This window comes from Schistocerca cancellata, chromosome 1, assembly GCF_023864275.1.
Source record: "Schistocerca cancellata isolate TAMUIC-IGC-003103 chromosome 1, iqSchCanc2.1, whole genome shotgun sequence".
In the NCBI taxonomy this organism is placed as follows: domain Eukaryota; kingdom Metazoa; phylum Arthropoda; class Insecta; order Orthoptera; family Acrididae; genus Schistocerca; species Schistocerca cancellata.
In genome coordinates this window covers 642,984,921-643,000,854 of record NC_064626.1, presented here as the reverse complement: position 1 = coordinate 643,000,854, position 15,934 = coordinate 642,984,921, and the positions used below count along the sequence as shown (strand labels likewise).

Sequence of the window (15,934 nt, the reverse complement as noted above, 5' to 3'; positions counted from 1 at the left end):
TTTTGACTATTACTAGTTAGTAACTTTCATTATAGGACAAAATCAGTAATTGTTTTGCAACTTAAATTCTATTGTTGACATACAAACAAATATAAATTCTGTACTAATTATAAACATTTGGAAGACGAAATACTAGTAATCTTAAAGTATCTTTTTGGCTTTATTCAAAAACAAGTTAGCAAAGCCAGCCTGTAATTAATTCCAAAGTAATTAACAGTCCATTCAAAAGTATTGTTTAATTTCATGATTTAAACAAATAATTCGGCCTAACTTTTAGTAGAAGAAACTGTTAAAAAGACGGAATTTTTCGATGTATTCAGTTAACTTAATGAGTTAAGTTTTAATTGTAATTTCTGTAAATTTAACATTAAACAGTGTATAGTTTCTGTACCTATTATTGTGAGGATATATAAGGGCCTGATTTTTGGTCATGAAACAGTCAGTCCATGGCCGAGTTTCAGATGAGGAACCTGTGTTGGTTAGAACGACAACAATGCATCAACTTAACAGTGAATAAGTGTCACACCAATAGGCCGTGTGTTAAAGCAATGACAGAGACTGTTCAATTTATATGAAAGGCTGTGAACTATGTGGTTATGTTTTTTCTGCTTGTAGATGCTAAATATTTATGAGGCTTATGAGAAATTAGAACAATTGTGCACTGGCTATATATATAACTGTGTATTATTGGGGGGGGGGGGGGTTGTGAAAAATGAAAGTAAAAGACTGTGAAACACAACTGTTCATCTGTCGGCTACATTATTTACAGTATTCAGTGTCAGAATTACAAACCCCATTTTTCAGACAGTGTAGCAACACAGTATGTAGACACCGAGGACAATCAACAAAGAAATAAAGAAGGCAAACCGCTACACAATCAAGAATATGTTCAAAAGAGAAGCCAGTTACTAGGAAGTAGTACGAAACATTTTATGATGGCACAAACAGTGGCAAATATTTTTGGACTTGAGCCATTCAAAACTTTTAAGTTCACTATGCAAGATTCAATCAACTTGAGATATTCCTTTCCTCCATTTAGAAAGGTTGGTGAAGATTTTTAAAGAACAATTTTAGCCTGGACCCAAATGTGCAGGCAATTTTAAAGCCCCCAGTAACATGAAACAGAGCATGGCCAACATCAACTGCAGTTAAAGCACCAGACAAGCAGGAAATAGCGCGACTCCAGATGCTTTGCTGAAGAAATCTGTAACTTTAAAGTCTTGTGTCATTCTTCCTTATCTGTGCATGCTGCACAGTAATTTCATGACTAATAGATTTCATACATGGTGTTAAATGTACATTTATGTCCCCAACCAAGCAAATCCATTATGCAACCATTGTAAGATTGATTCCTATTGTTACGTGTTTGATAAAAACATAACTATGTTACCTCAATATGTGTTTGCTCATGATAATATGATTTTAGTAAATCACACATTTCCACAAATAACAAAGCATCTGGGTCTGCTGCTTGTGGCATCTTATATAGCAAATGAAACAAGTATGGTCCACACCACCACAAAAAGAAGGCTTCTTGGTTGGGTATGTCCTCTACCTTAAAAATTGCAAAATGCTGCCACAATGTATGATTCTCAATATTCTTTGGCTTCCTTGAATGAAAGGAAAGCCAGAAGTAGCATAGTGAATGACACCACTGCTGCCTGTGGTTTTTGCTACATTTGTAAGACGTAGTCCCGCCATTTCTGCATATTCATAGACTAGTCAGTATATGCTGAGTGCACTCTACATACTGATGTACTGCTCAGTACATACAGCACACTCAACATGAAGAGGTGGAATCTGATTATGAACATACACAAAGATTAAATAACACATAAATACATATTACTAATGTATTTTACTACTGGCAGAAGATGGATTTATTTTATTCAATGTTGCAGTTAGAAAATTGCCTTGTAAAGCACTGTAAATACCTTTATGAAACCTGAAGAAGATCTGATGATCAAAACTGATAGTAAATATGGAATTATTTTATCAGGAGTGACTGGCCATTTTGATATATGATTTTATTTTGAATAATAACATTTAACTGAAGCATTTCCAGATAAAGATCTCTTTAGTTTACATAATTATTTTTGTACTTCTAAGCCATCCCTAAACGTTTGTGACACCATCTGTAAACATACTTATATGATTGTCTTTTTGTAATCAGTAGCAGTAGATAAAATTAACTGACATATGTCCCAGCAACAACTTCGACCCTAGTATATACAGAGTATATTTACATTCTGAATCATCATTCTTTCTGTTTTCTGCCTCCTTATTATAATGCACGTGTGTGTGTGTGTGTGTGTGTGTGAAGGGAGGGAGAGTGGGAGGAAGGGAGGGAGGTAGGGATGAAAGAACAGAGAAAGACATGGAAACTGTGCATATCTTTAGAATGATAAGTAGTGATGCCGATTTTTATAGGAAATTGAACCCCAACTGGGGGAAAAAAACAAGAGAAGTTAAGCACTGTAAATCATTAAATTATAGTGGTGTAGTATTTCATACCTGTTTGTCTAGAGTTACTTCCAGTTCAAGCTCACCAGGACTAAGCATAAAATCTTTCCTCACAACAGTACATGGTTGGCGGCCTTGTTTTGAGGGTGCATATTGTACTTTTCTTATGCCAAGTGCTACTGTACTCCTAGACCACAAAGCAAATAGAGAAATTGTTAACAATCAGTACTTATATATTACAACATTAAGAGAATCAGAACTGATTAACTGATTTGCTAAAACAAACAAGCCTTTTGGTATGGATGTGTGTATGACAAGGCATGTACATTTCTGTACACAAACACATTTAGACACACACAAATTACATTTCAGATTTCCTTTTGATTATTATTATGTACAAAGATTTCACTGTATGATATAGTGATTTATTATTGCCCATTAGCAAAAACCTTACTAATAAGTTCAGGTAATATTGATGAGGTAATATTCAAAATGATATTTGACAGGATGGAAATTTATAGAGTGTTTAATATGTTTTGATAAGACCAATAAAATGATAAGATCAATAAAAAAGTTTAAATGTCTAATGTTTGGATCACAAAGGCTACTTTGTATTTAAGAATCACTGCTCCTTCTCTCACACTACTTAGATGCTGTTTTTGTTTAATACTTCAAACAAAGCATTTATGTAACTTTACAGAACCAATGTCAGCTGTCTATATATTGGAGAAGTCAGGATTTATTTAAAACATATATTAGAGCTAAGCTGAATTTACATACCTGAGTCAAAATATGCTGATAAACTGCAGGAGCAGCTAATAAGATATTCTTTTACTTTCTTTTTGAATACTCAACAATTTTCAATTTTTTTTCTGGTATCTACCAGCAACCTCTTAAAGACTTTTGGAGCAGAATATAAAGTGCCATTCTGGACCATAGAGAGGGATGCATATTCTGTATGGAAATTATGTTTTGCACTTCTAGTACTGTGATTCTGAATTGCTGAGTTCATCCTAAATTCAAATACCTGTACAGAACATAAGAACTGGCATGTAAGTGCAAGAATCCCTATGTCCCTGAAGAGGCTTCTGTAAGATGTTCAGTTATTAACTTCAAGCAATCTTCTTCTTATTCTCTTCTGTTAAATAAGTAATTTTTTATCTTACCTGCATTGTCACAGAAAATTATATCGTAGGACAGAACTCAGTAAAAGTATGGAAAGTATACTAGAAATTCCGTTTAGATTTTTAAATGCAACACAGACTGATTTGATATTTTTGGTAGCCTACCTGCATGCTGGTGCCAGCTCAGGTGTTATCCATCTGGATGTCCAGAGACTTCACAAATGGAGCCTCATTCAATGTGTGTCCATTGGCACTTGTAAGTCATTTTTAATTTGTTTGGAAATAGGTGCTGTGAGTGTTTTGTATGATTAAGTTTTAAGCTGTTGGCTGTGAACCAGCTGTAGGTTTATTCCATTATTCTCCTGGTGCATCCAGTATGGATATTTTTGGGCCTATTAATACACCTGTGTAATTAGCAAACATTACAGTTTTGAAGGAAGCCTCCAGTGTTGCAGGTAAATCTCTTATGTAGACCAAGAACAGAAGTGTGCTACACACTGGACATTACAGCACACCACATTTAATGTTTCCCCATTATGAATTTAATCATATTCCAATTGCATGCAACCCTCTGTTTTCTATTGTTCCATGGAAGGAAGAGACCTTTAATGCTGTACCATTTTAGTTTCCTCAGTAGAACTTTGCATACTTCAATCTTTCAGGACAAACACCTTCAATCATCAACTGGTAACAGAGGTATCTCAAGTGTGGCACTACCAAGCCAGCACATTTTAGTGATTTACTTGAGGCACCATCTTTGCTGGAAGAACTGCTACTTTTTAGTGACCTAATGATTGTTGTGATCACTCTAACAGATTAATTGGCAAAACGGAAGAAACCATTTTTTTGTTCTCGTGGTTTCATCTTCTGTTGGGAGAATTCATTGAATTTAGTTGTCAATGATTGAAATTTTATATCATCTGTCATACTGCTACTGCTACTCCCAAATGACAATCTGGGTTCAGTATTATTTTTCTTGCAGGGTTTATTTGTTTCATATCTAATAATACTCCATATTGTCTTTGCAATTTTCTTTGAATGAATTTTTTTTTGCATAGTACATGTTTTCTGCCTGTTCACTGACACACTGAAGAATGTTACAATACTGCTAGTAAAGCAATTTTTAAGTCTTGATTAGAGCTAACCATCTATATTAAATAAAGCACTCTCTCTCTCTCTCTCTCTCTCTCTCTCTCTCTCTCTCTCTCTCTCTCTCTCGTACAAGATACTCTGATTTCCCCTTTTCAGCTTTCATTTTAAATGTCCCCTTACCCACTGTAAAGAAAAGCTGAATTCTCTTTGCTACAAGAATGCTATTGGGAAGAATTCAATTTCTCATGTATCTAGCATCCTATGTAAACTACTTCCCATTCTTCATCCAGCAAATTCTCTGTAATAGTGTAAATGAGTCAGCATATACAAATCTCAGAAAATTTCCTTTTCCATTCTTAGTTAAATCTGACTGATGGGGATGATTATTGCTGTCATTTTACCATCACAAACAGATGGGTTCACATCTTTTTCAGGAAAGACAGATGGATTTAAAAATAAAATATGACCTTCTATTACTATTGAGAATGTTACTGTGGAAGTCAAACCAGAGCTGGCCTTCAACTACCCTAGGTGCCATCAATCAGAACTGTCTCAGAGGAAATCTATATTGAACTCTCCACGTATAATCACTTCCCAGACATTACTATTACTATGTGTTGTTAATGCCCTCTCTTAAAACATTTTTGTTGGGAGCCTATAGACTGTCAAACTGCTATATTGTTTGCTGGTCTATTACCGACAATAAGAACAGGAGACACAGCAACAGTGGGACAGACAACAGCAAAGCCAACAACAGCAGTAGCACCAGAAATGACAGTACCAATGGAGAAGCCACCAGCTAAACCACACCCCATCAGAAGGAGCCAGAGGACAAGAAAGTACATCACTCCAAAGGAGGATTTTTTATGGTTCAGCACCAAGAGGAGAAAAAAACTGGGACAAACCGGCGCAAAGCATCAGTCACTGTCAACAAAATGCAAACAAAAGATACAGGCAAGGTAAGCTGTGCTCATTTCTCAGTCTTTCATCAAAATATACAATCTGTCAGAAACAAAGTGCAACAATTAGAAGTGGAACTACAAACTTTAAACAGTTCAGTCACATGCATTACTGAACATTGGTGTAGAGGAACTGAAATAACATTAATAAATTTAAACTCATATATACTAGCATGTCATTATAGTAGAACCACCATTAGAGGTGGTGGATCATGTATATATGTTAAGCAAGGAATTGCCTATAAAATTAGAAATGATATTAATTCTGTAAGTGAGGAAAAACACAGAAATCTCAGCCATAGAGATAAGCAAGACAGATGAGGCACAAAGGTTAACTATAATATGTATTTACCGTTCACCCAGTAGTGATATACATACTTTCACTGCAAAACTAATCCAGATTCTAGACATGGCTCCGAATCCTAAAGGGAAGGTTCTCATTTGTGGAGACTTAAATATAAATACACAAAACCCAGATAGATTCTGTAACTCATTCTTGAATATATTGTGCTGTTGTAAGTTATCACTATTAGTTAACAGAGCCACGAGGATAGCCAAAAACTCATCATCAACAATTAATCACCTCATCACAGACATAGATAAAGAAAGTTGTGAAATTATTGTAGATAAACTTGGCCTTTCTGATCACTCCTGTCAAATCCTAAAATTAAACATAAATATAGACAATACAACTAAAACATACACATACAGAAGGGTTTTCTCCAAACCAAACAGATCAGAATTTGCCAAGCAAATAAACAGTATAACTTGGGAAGAAGTGTATGCTGAAACTAGTGTAAATAAGAAATTTTCTAAATTCATGTCACTATTTAAACTCAGATTTGATGAAGCATTCCCAAAGGTGCAAACTGCAGTACACTCACACAAAAGAAATACCTGGGTCACCAAAAGAATAAGGAAATCCTCTGCAACACTCAGACAACGGAACAGGTTAAAGAACTACCATAGTGATCCTGGTTTCCTAAACTACTACCACACATACAAAAGAATATACAGAAGAGTATTATGAGATGCAAAAAAAGCCCACAATGACAGTATTATAGAAAAGGCACAAAATAAAATTAAAGCAGCCTGGACTCTTACCAAACAGGAAACAAACAGTAATAAATTTAAAACAGTAAACATTCAAATTAAACATAATGGTGCTATTATACATAACCCAAATACACTAGTAAATACTGTAAATGAGTACTTCAGCAGTGTTGCTACCAAGCTACAGCAAAAGTTTGGCAAAAAACTGCCTGAACAAAAATTGAACTATATGGCTAACTCAATGTTACTGTTACCGACTTCTACAGAAGAAGTAAGGATGGTTGTGAAGAATCTAAAGAATAAAACATCAGCAGGTTTAGATGAAGTGCCAGTGTGCTTACTGAAGGACTGCATTGACAGCATACAACATCCTTTGGCACACATCATAGATGAATCTTTCACTGCAGGCTGCTTCCCAGAATACTTAAAATGTGCAAAAGTCCTGCCTCTATTTAAGAAATGCGATCCAGAAAATATAGAAAACTATAGGCCCATCTCATTACTCTCATCCTTTTCCAAGGTAATAGAAAATATAATGAAAAAGAGACTAACGGATTTCCTAAACAAGTACAACCTACTGTGTAAAGAACAGTTTGGTTTCAGGCCAGGAAGAAGCACAGGTTCAGCAGTAGCTCACTTCACAAATTTTGTCTTAGAAGCACTTGACGAAGTTGAACATGTAACAGCCATATTCCTTGACCTTAGCAAAGCATTTGACACGGTAGACCACAAAATACTACTAAACAAAATGGAGGCACTAGGAATAAGGGGAACAGTAAATAATTGGTTTCAATCGTACTTGGAAAATAGGGTACAGTGTGTAGAGATCTCACAAACGAAGTTCAGCAGATTGACAAAACACATTTCCAAACCAGAACATATTAACATAGGAGTTCCTCAGGGAAGTGTGTTAGGGCCAATACTCTTCCTAATATATATCAATGATTTTCCCCAGAGTGTCAAATACGGGGAAGCAATACTATTTGCAGATGATAGCAGCATCCTTATCAGTGATGAGTCACCAGACAAATTGAGAGACAAAGCTGAAGAAACTCTCGATCATGTATGCAAGTGGATAGTAAGCAACAAATTAACCCTCAATATTAAGAAAACAAACAGTATTAATTTCCACATAAATAAAAAACATAATAGCATAGGCCTAAAAGTTAAAGATGAACTTATAGATTGTGTCACAAACACAAAATTCCTAGGAATGCGTGTTGACTCACAGCTTAACTGGACTGACCATATTGCAGCACTAGAAAAGAAAATTGCTACTGCTTGCTATGCACTCTGGATAATTATGTCAGTATGTGATAGTTCATGTGCTAAGACTACATACTTTGCATATGTGCATTCAATAATTAGTTATGGCATAACCTTCTGGGGTACAAATGTGCAGAACATACAAGAAATTTTCAAGCTGCAAAAGAGGGCTGTACGAATAATAACAAAAAGCAGCAAGAGAGCTCACTGTACTGATTTATTCAAAACCATGGGAATCTTGACAGTACCATGTGAATACATCTTTCAGAGTGTGATACACATAAAGAAACACATTGATCAGTACACACAAAACAGATCTATACACCAACACTGGACTAGATCCTGCCACTATTTGCATCTCATATGAAAAAACAAAACAAAAACCCAAAATAGTTTATTATTTAATGGAATAAAAATGTATAATAGACTTCCAGAGGAGATCAAAGCTGAAACTGGAATACATGCCTTTAGGAAAGCTGCAAAAAGTTATTTAGCAGATAAATGTTACTATACTGTCAAAGAATACTGTAAATAACATGTGTTCACCTCAATTCATGCAAGAGTACCTTTGTAAATTTATATTTATCTGTAATTAAGATTGGTGTGTATTTGTTTTGTGTAATCCATGCAAGAATACATTTGTAAATTTATATTTATTTGTAACTAAGATTGGTGTGTACTTGTTTTGTGTACAAACGATTAAGTTGCACCATAGAAATATGTACTACCAGAAGTACTATTATGTATATACTCATTCCATGTATACAGTTGATGACACCCATACAACACAAGTTGTCTACGAATGAATAAATAAATAATAAATAAAAAAACTGAATTACAGCAATCAAAGAGCCGGCCGTGTATTAAGTCACTCCTCCTTTCTCCATATTCCCAAATGTATTATGATTGTTATCCTTTCTACTCACCAAGCTGGCATTTATTTATTTATTATTTGTCCCGTAGACCAAATCAGTACAATGGCTTGTACAACTGATATGGGATAAGTCAATAAAAATATACAGTTTATAGGAGTCTAAAATAGTAAACAAGAACACAGAAGAATGATTATTTTACATTACCTACAAAATTATGTTACTTAAAGTTACAGCTTTACAGAGAATTGTTACATGATGTGACAAAATTGACTTAACAACATTCAGCTTTGATACATTATCATGCACTAAGACAATTTTGATTCCAAATATTCCTGGATGGTATAAAAGCAGTCTTTTATTAAAAGAGATTTCACTGCCTGTTTGAATTTGTTTATTTCTTGGATTTCTTGTATAAAAGTTGGAAGATGATTATATAATTTTATTCCCATGCACTTGACACCATCACTGTACAGTTTTGTTGAGTGGGGAAGTATTCTCAGAGAGGTTTTTGATCTTGTGTCATAATCATGGTAATCCATATTTTTGCTAATTTTGTTGATACTTTTTTTGGTAAAGAATAATAATTCTAGTATGTATTGGCATGGGAGGGGCAAAATATTTAGTTTCTTAAATAATGGTTTACTAGTGTCTCTTTGTTTTTTGAACATAATTGTTCTGACTATCTTCTTTTGCAGTTTGAATATCTTAATTGATTCAGAATTTTGGCCCCAGAAGATGATTCCGTAGTTAAGTACAGAGTGAAAGAGTGCATGGTACATTGTGGTTAGGGTACTTGTGTTAGTGACGTTCCTTATTGATCTAATCATGAAGCATACTTTACTAAGTTTTGTGCTGGTAACGTCAATGTGCCTTTTCCATGTGAGCGTATCAGTAATAGTGACCCCCAAAAATTTTATTTCATTTTCAAGTTTAACATTATTTTTTCCAGTGATATAGTTGGTAGTAATGGATTTCTGTTTTGAGCAGTGTGAAAGGTTATTCCAATTGTCTTTTTTGCATTAAGCAGCAGCCTGTTACTTTGAAGCCATCGACTTATTTGATCTGTGGTCCTATCTATATTAGATTGGAGAATTTGTTCGGGCGCAGATATGAGTATAGAGGTGTCGTCAGCAAATAAAAGGGTTTTTCTGTTTGGTAGGCTGTGAGGAAGGTCATTTATGTAAAGTAAGAACAGCAAGGGGCCCAGGATGGAGCCTTGGGGAACGCCTTGCTTTATGGTATGTATGGAGGACTGTACAGTGCTAGCTGTACCTGAGAGCTTAGTTTCATTTAATTCGACATACTGCTGTCGACCTTCCAGATAGTTTTTAAACCAGTCATAGGCATTTCCCCTTATTCCATAGGAATGCATCTTTTGCAGAAGTATACTATGATTAACCATGTCGAATGCCTTTGTTAGATCTAGGAAGATACCTATGGCTGGGAGTTTTTTGTCCACAAGCTCCAGTGCATGATCTGGAAATTCTTGTATTGCATCAGTTGTAGCTTTCTTACTTTGGAAGTTGAACTAAGCAGGTGACAGGATATTTTCTTTGTCTAGAAAGGACATGATTCTGGTGGCCATTATATATTCAATTACTTTACTAAAAGTTGAAAGCAGTGCAATGGGTCGATAATTACTGGGATCCTCTTTGCTTCCTTTTTTGTGGACAGGTATAATTTTTGCAGTTTTGAGCATACCAGGAAATGTACCACTCAGGAATGAGAAGTTTATTATGTGGGCTAGGGGTTTATTGATAAAGTTACTGCAATTATGAAGGAGGAAGCATGGGATTTGATCTTGTCCAGCAGATGATTTTTTTTTAATTTTGCTATGAAGTGTCTTTTCTATTTCAATTTCAGATGTAGGCCTTAAAAATAGAGTCTCAGAGCATAAGTTTGGTTCTAGTTGTAAGGGACAGCTATTTTTAAGATAATTGGCAAGGAATACTACATGTAGTGGTGTGTGGTTAAGTTGAGAATTTTGGTCTAATGGGAGTCATGCTAGGATAGTCCATGCAGTTGCAATGATCACTGTGCCCAGATGATTTGTTGGTCAGAACATCTAATTAGTAAGCAGGAGACCTGGGTTCGAATCCTGGTCTGGCACAAGTTTTCAACATTCTCCAATGATTTCAATCAGTGCCCCTTCACAGCCAAAGACTGCAGTTCCTTTGTGTCTTCATTCATAATGGCTGCTGGATCAAAAAATGATGTGTGTTTTTTTGGACATGTCCGAAAGACCAGGAACCACATACACTTTGTCTACAACTTGTTCAGGAACCAGACTGCAGTAATAAGTGTAAAAGAGCATTAGAGGGAAGCAATTATTGAGAAGGGACAGGTTTGTAGCCTGTACCTTGTGTTCTTCTGTTGGTATGTTGAGTAAGCAGTAAAAGAAACCAAGGATAAATTGGAAAAAGGAATTAGAGTTCAGGGAGAATGTATGGAAACTTTGAAGTTTGCCAGTGATGATATGTTTCCATTAGAGGCAGCAAAGGACTTGAAAGATTAGTTGAATGGAATGGATGATCAGGCACATTGCTGGGAATGCTCTTCACACAGATGTGAAGATTGTGTCACTCTGTGAGCAATATGACAAGCCTTGGATGAAATGTTCTATTGTGCATTTAAATATAGAGCTACAGGAGTCACACAACAGACTAGGGCAATCACAAACAGGTGTGTCTGATATGTTGCTGCTCTTATGGTCAAATCACATACAGAATCATTCATTGTAACTTGAACCCCAGCTGTCCAATCCCTAGGATTCCCAACTTTTTCATGGGGGCATTTTCAAGCTAAATTTTTCTGAAGTGTGAGGAGCTTAATAAGTATACACAAAGTAGCAACAAGCAATGGCAGAAAGCTATGAAGCATGCTCCGAGAGAAAAATCGAGAAACGGCAGTGACTAGCATAGTGAAACCTGGAGCGGGAACACACCATGTCGTAGACACTGATCTTCAGATGAACACAATACAGGATAATGACTTAAATGCTTCACTACTGCCTAGTTTGGATTTGCTCATGTAAAAAAGTTCTCTTTTTCTTTGTGATGATCTAATGATTCCTGGGGTGATCCAGCTGGAGAGTTTTCTATCTTTGTTGATACATTTTGTTTGTAATGGAAAGTGGCAATTAAAATAATAACAGAAAATATCCAGGAATGCTTCATATTTGCTGTCTACTGTTTGAGCCTCATGTACATTTTGCCAGTTTTCATTTTGTATATCAAAGAGGAAAGTATGCATGTGGGTTTTATTGAAGTTTCTCCTCTGTACAGTGATTTTATTGTGTTCTTGACTGTTATTTTGCAACCAGACCTGCATAATTAATGCATTGTGATCTGAAAATCCTAGTTTGACAGAGGACACAGTTCAATTTATATTGCTTGCTACTTGATCCAGACAAGTGGTACTGTGATTTGTTATCCTGGTTGGAGTGTTAACCATTAGGTCTAGGTTGTAGCTGTTCATAAAATTTTTAATGCTTAGATGGCTAGAGTTTTCTGAGAGAAAATCTATATTATAGTCACCACATATTAGAACACTATATGATTTTCTTTTACTTAGATTTTCTATTACTGGTGCTAGATTTTTGTAGAAAGTCCCTATGTTACCAGAGGGTGACCTGTAAAGTGCTATTATATAAACATTTAGATCTGTAAGCTCTACACCTGACAGTTCTATATCTTTTTCAATGCTATACAAATTGCAAATATCAAGAGGTGTAGCAGTAATGTTGTCTTTTACAAATATGCAACTACCTCCACCTTTGTAAGATGTTCTTGAGAAGTGACCTATGAGTTTAAAATTTGGTATCACAACACTTTCTATTTCAAAAGACCTCATGAAATGTTCATTAATACATAATATCTGTGTATCTGACAGTTCACTTGCACTTGATAACAAAATTTCTAATTCATTAAGTTTGGTTTTGAGCCCTTGTACATTATGAATGTATACTTTTAGATCAAGAATTTTTTTGTTTAATTTTTTTACACATTGGTGAGGAGGTTCAGACTTTACCTTATTTACTACAATTTGCTGATGGAGTCCTTTGCAAGTTTTATGGTGTATCTTTAACTTGTTTGATGATGCTATCTTTAACTTGTTTGGTGATGCTAAGTTTTTTCTTTTCTCAGAGGGGGATAGAAAAACGTCCTCCTTCTTGGGTATATTCCGCCTTGATCTTAAATTAACTCTTACAGGTGTAGCTGCTGCAGTTCTTTGCGGATCTTCTGATGTCTCCTCTTTCCTGCTTTCTTCATTCTTGTCAAATTTGCTTTCCTCATTTTTGCTTGTAAGTCTTTCAGTAAGCTGATAGACTGATCTATTTCGTAATAGTCTTTCTTTAATTATTTCACTGATGTGATCGCACATAACACTTTTTCCATCGTAACTAAGGTGCATTCCGTGTTTGGTATGTAGGTTACGATGTAGTTTACTTACGTCCAGTACATCACACTTTGCGTATTCTGCACACAATTTCTTAATTCTGATGTTAGTTTTCCTAATTTCTTTATTAACACACGATCTGTAAATTAGGTCGTGTCTAAGAGGCACAGTGGCTACTATTGTGTTCCTAAATTTATTCACTTCTAGAAAGTTCTGTAGCGTTTTAATGCAGGCATTGGCTTCATTTTTAGCTATGTCATTCGAACCCGCTATACATACTATAAAGTCATTATCCTGTATTGTGTTCATCTGAAGATCAGTGTCTACGACATGGTGTGTTCCCGCTCCAGGTTTCACTATGCTAGTCACTGCCGTTTCTCGATTTTTCTCTCGGAGCATGCTTCATAGCTTTCTGCCATTGCTTGTTGCTACTTTGTGTATACTTATTAAGCTCCTCACACTTCAGAAAAATTTAGCTTGAAAATGCCCCCATGAAAAAGTTGGGAATCCTAGGGATTGGACAGCTGGGGTTCAAGTTACAATGAATGATTCTGTATGTGATTTGACCATAAGAGCAGCAACATATCAGACACACCTGTTTGTGATTGCCCTAGTCTGTTGTGTGACTCCTGTAGCTCTATATTTAAATGCACAATAGAACATTTCATCCAGGGCTTGTCATATTGCTCACAGAGTGACACAATCTTCACATCTGTGTGAAGAGCATTCCCAGCAATGTGCCTGATCATCCATTCCATTCAACTAATCTTTCAAGTCCTTTGCTGCCTCTAATGGAAACATATCATCACTGGCAAACTTCAAAGTTTCCATACATTCTCCCTGAACTCTAATTCCTTTTTCCAATTTATCCTTGGTTTCTTTTACTGCTTACTCAACATACCAACAGAAGAACACAAGGTACAGGCTACAAACCTGTCCCTTCTCAATAATTGCTTCCCTCTAATGCTCTTTTACACTTATTACTGCAGTCTGGTTCCTGAACAAGTTGTAGACAAAGTGTATGTGGTTCCTGGTCTTTCGGACATGTCCAAAAAAACACACATCATTTTTTGATCCAGCAGCCATTATGAATGAAGACACAAAGGAACTGCAGTCTTTGGCTGTGAAGGGGCACTGATTGAAATCATTGGAGAATGTTGAAAACTTGTGCCAGACCAGGATTCGAACCCAGGTCTCCTGCTTACTAATTAGATGTTCTGACCAACAAACCATCTGGGCACAGTGATCATTGCAACTGCATGGACTATCCTAGCATGACTCCCATTAGACCAAAATTCTCAACTTAACCACACACCACTACATGTAGTATTCCTTGCCAATTATCTTCATTATTTGTGGCATTTTGCCAATTCCCATGAGAGTTTGAGCCTGTTTTATTTTTTTTATTTACATGTCAAGTTCCGTAGGACCAAATTGAGGAGCAAATCTCCAAGGTCATGGAGTGCATCAGTACATGGCATAAAAGTAATAACAGATAAAAATAAAATTTTTATGAACCTGAAAAAATTCAATTCATAAATTTATATAAACACAATCAACAATACGACAAGTATCAGCCTACTTTTTCAAGGAACTCCTAGAAAGAATAGAAGGAGCGACCCGCGAAGAAACTCTTCAGTTTCAATTTGAAAGTGCGTGGATTACTGCTAAGATTTTTGAATTTGAGTGGTAGCTTATTGAAAATGGATGCAGCAGCATACTGCACACCTTTCTGCACAAGAGTTAAGGAAGTCCGATCCAAATGCAGGTTTGATTTCAGCCGAGTATTAACTAAGTAAAAGCTGCTTATTCTCAGGAATAAGCTAATATTGTTTACAAGAACTGACAGTAAGAAATATATATATTGAGAGGCCAGTGTCAAAATACTCAGACTTGTGAACAGGGGTCGACAAGAGGTTCATGAACTTACACCACTTTTTGTTCAAACCGCTCATTTCTGAGTCAAAAATATGCTTTTAGAATGGAAAGAGTTACCCCAGAATATAATACCATATGACATAAGCGAATGAAAATAAGCAAAGTGGACTAATTTCTGTGTCAAACAATCTCTCACTGCAGATACCATTCAAATGGTAAAAATGGCAGCATTAAGTCTTGGAACAAGATCCTGAACGTGGGCTTTCCACAACAGTTTGCTATTTATCTGAACATACAGAAATTTGAACTGTTCAGTTTCACTAATCATATGCCCATTCTGTGAAATTAAAATGTCAGTTGTATTGAATAGTGTGTTAGAAACTGTAAAAACTGAGTCTTACTGTGATTTAGCATTAGTTTATTTTCTACAAGTCATGATGTTAGATCATGAACTGCAATATTTGAAACCGAGCCAATGTTGCATTCAACATCCTTTATAACCAAGGTAGTGTCATCAGCAAACAGAAATATTAGAGGGCATATCATTTATGTAAATAAGGAACAGGAGTGGCCCCAACACTGATACCTGGGACACCCCCCCCCACCCCCCCACCCCCCTGCCCACCGCTTGACCATACCCCACTCAGACCTCACATCACAGCCATTCTCAACATTGTGAATAATGACCTTTTGCTGTCTGTTGCTAAAGTAAGAGGTGAACCAATTGCAAGCTACTCCCCGTATTTCATAATGGTTCTACTTCTGGAGCAATATTTTGTGAGCAACACAATCAAACACCTTAGATAAATAAAAAAATATGCCTCAT

At 35.9% G+C, this 15,934-nt stretch overlaps 1 protein-coding gene across 1 annotated transcript in view; it reads right to left on the bottom strand.

The window, feature by feature from the left end:
• Positions 1 to 15,934, bottom strand: part of LOC126183350 (arrestin homolog) — a 101,341-nt gene that overhangs the window by 39,726 nt on the left and 45,681 nt on the right. The window contains exon 4 of the mRNA XM_049925243.1: positions 2,515 to 2,650. Coding sequence (XP_049781200.1) covers positions 2,515 to 2,650 — 136 coding nt within the window. The remainder of the gene's footprint in view (positions 1 to 2,514; positions 2,651 to 15,934) is intronic.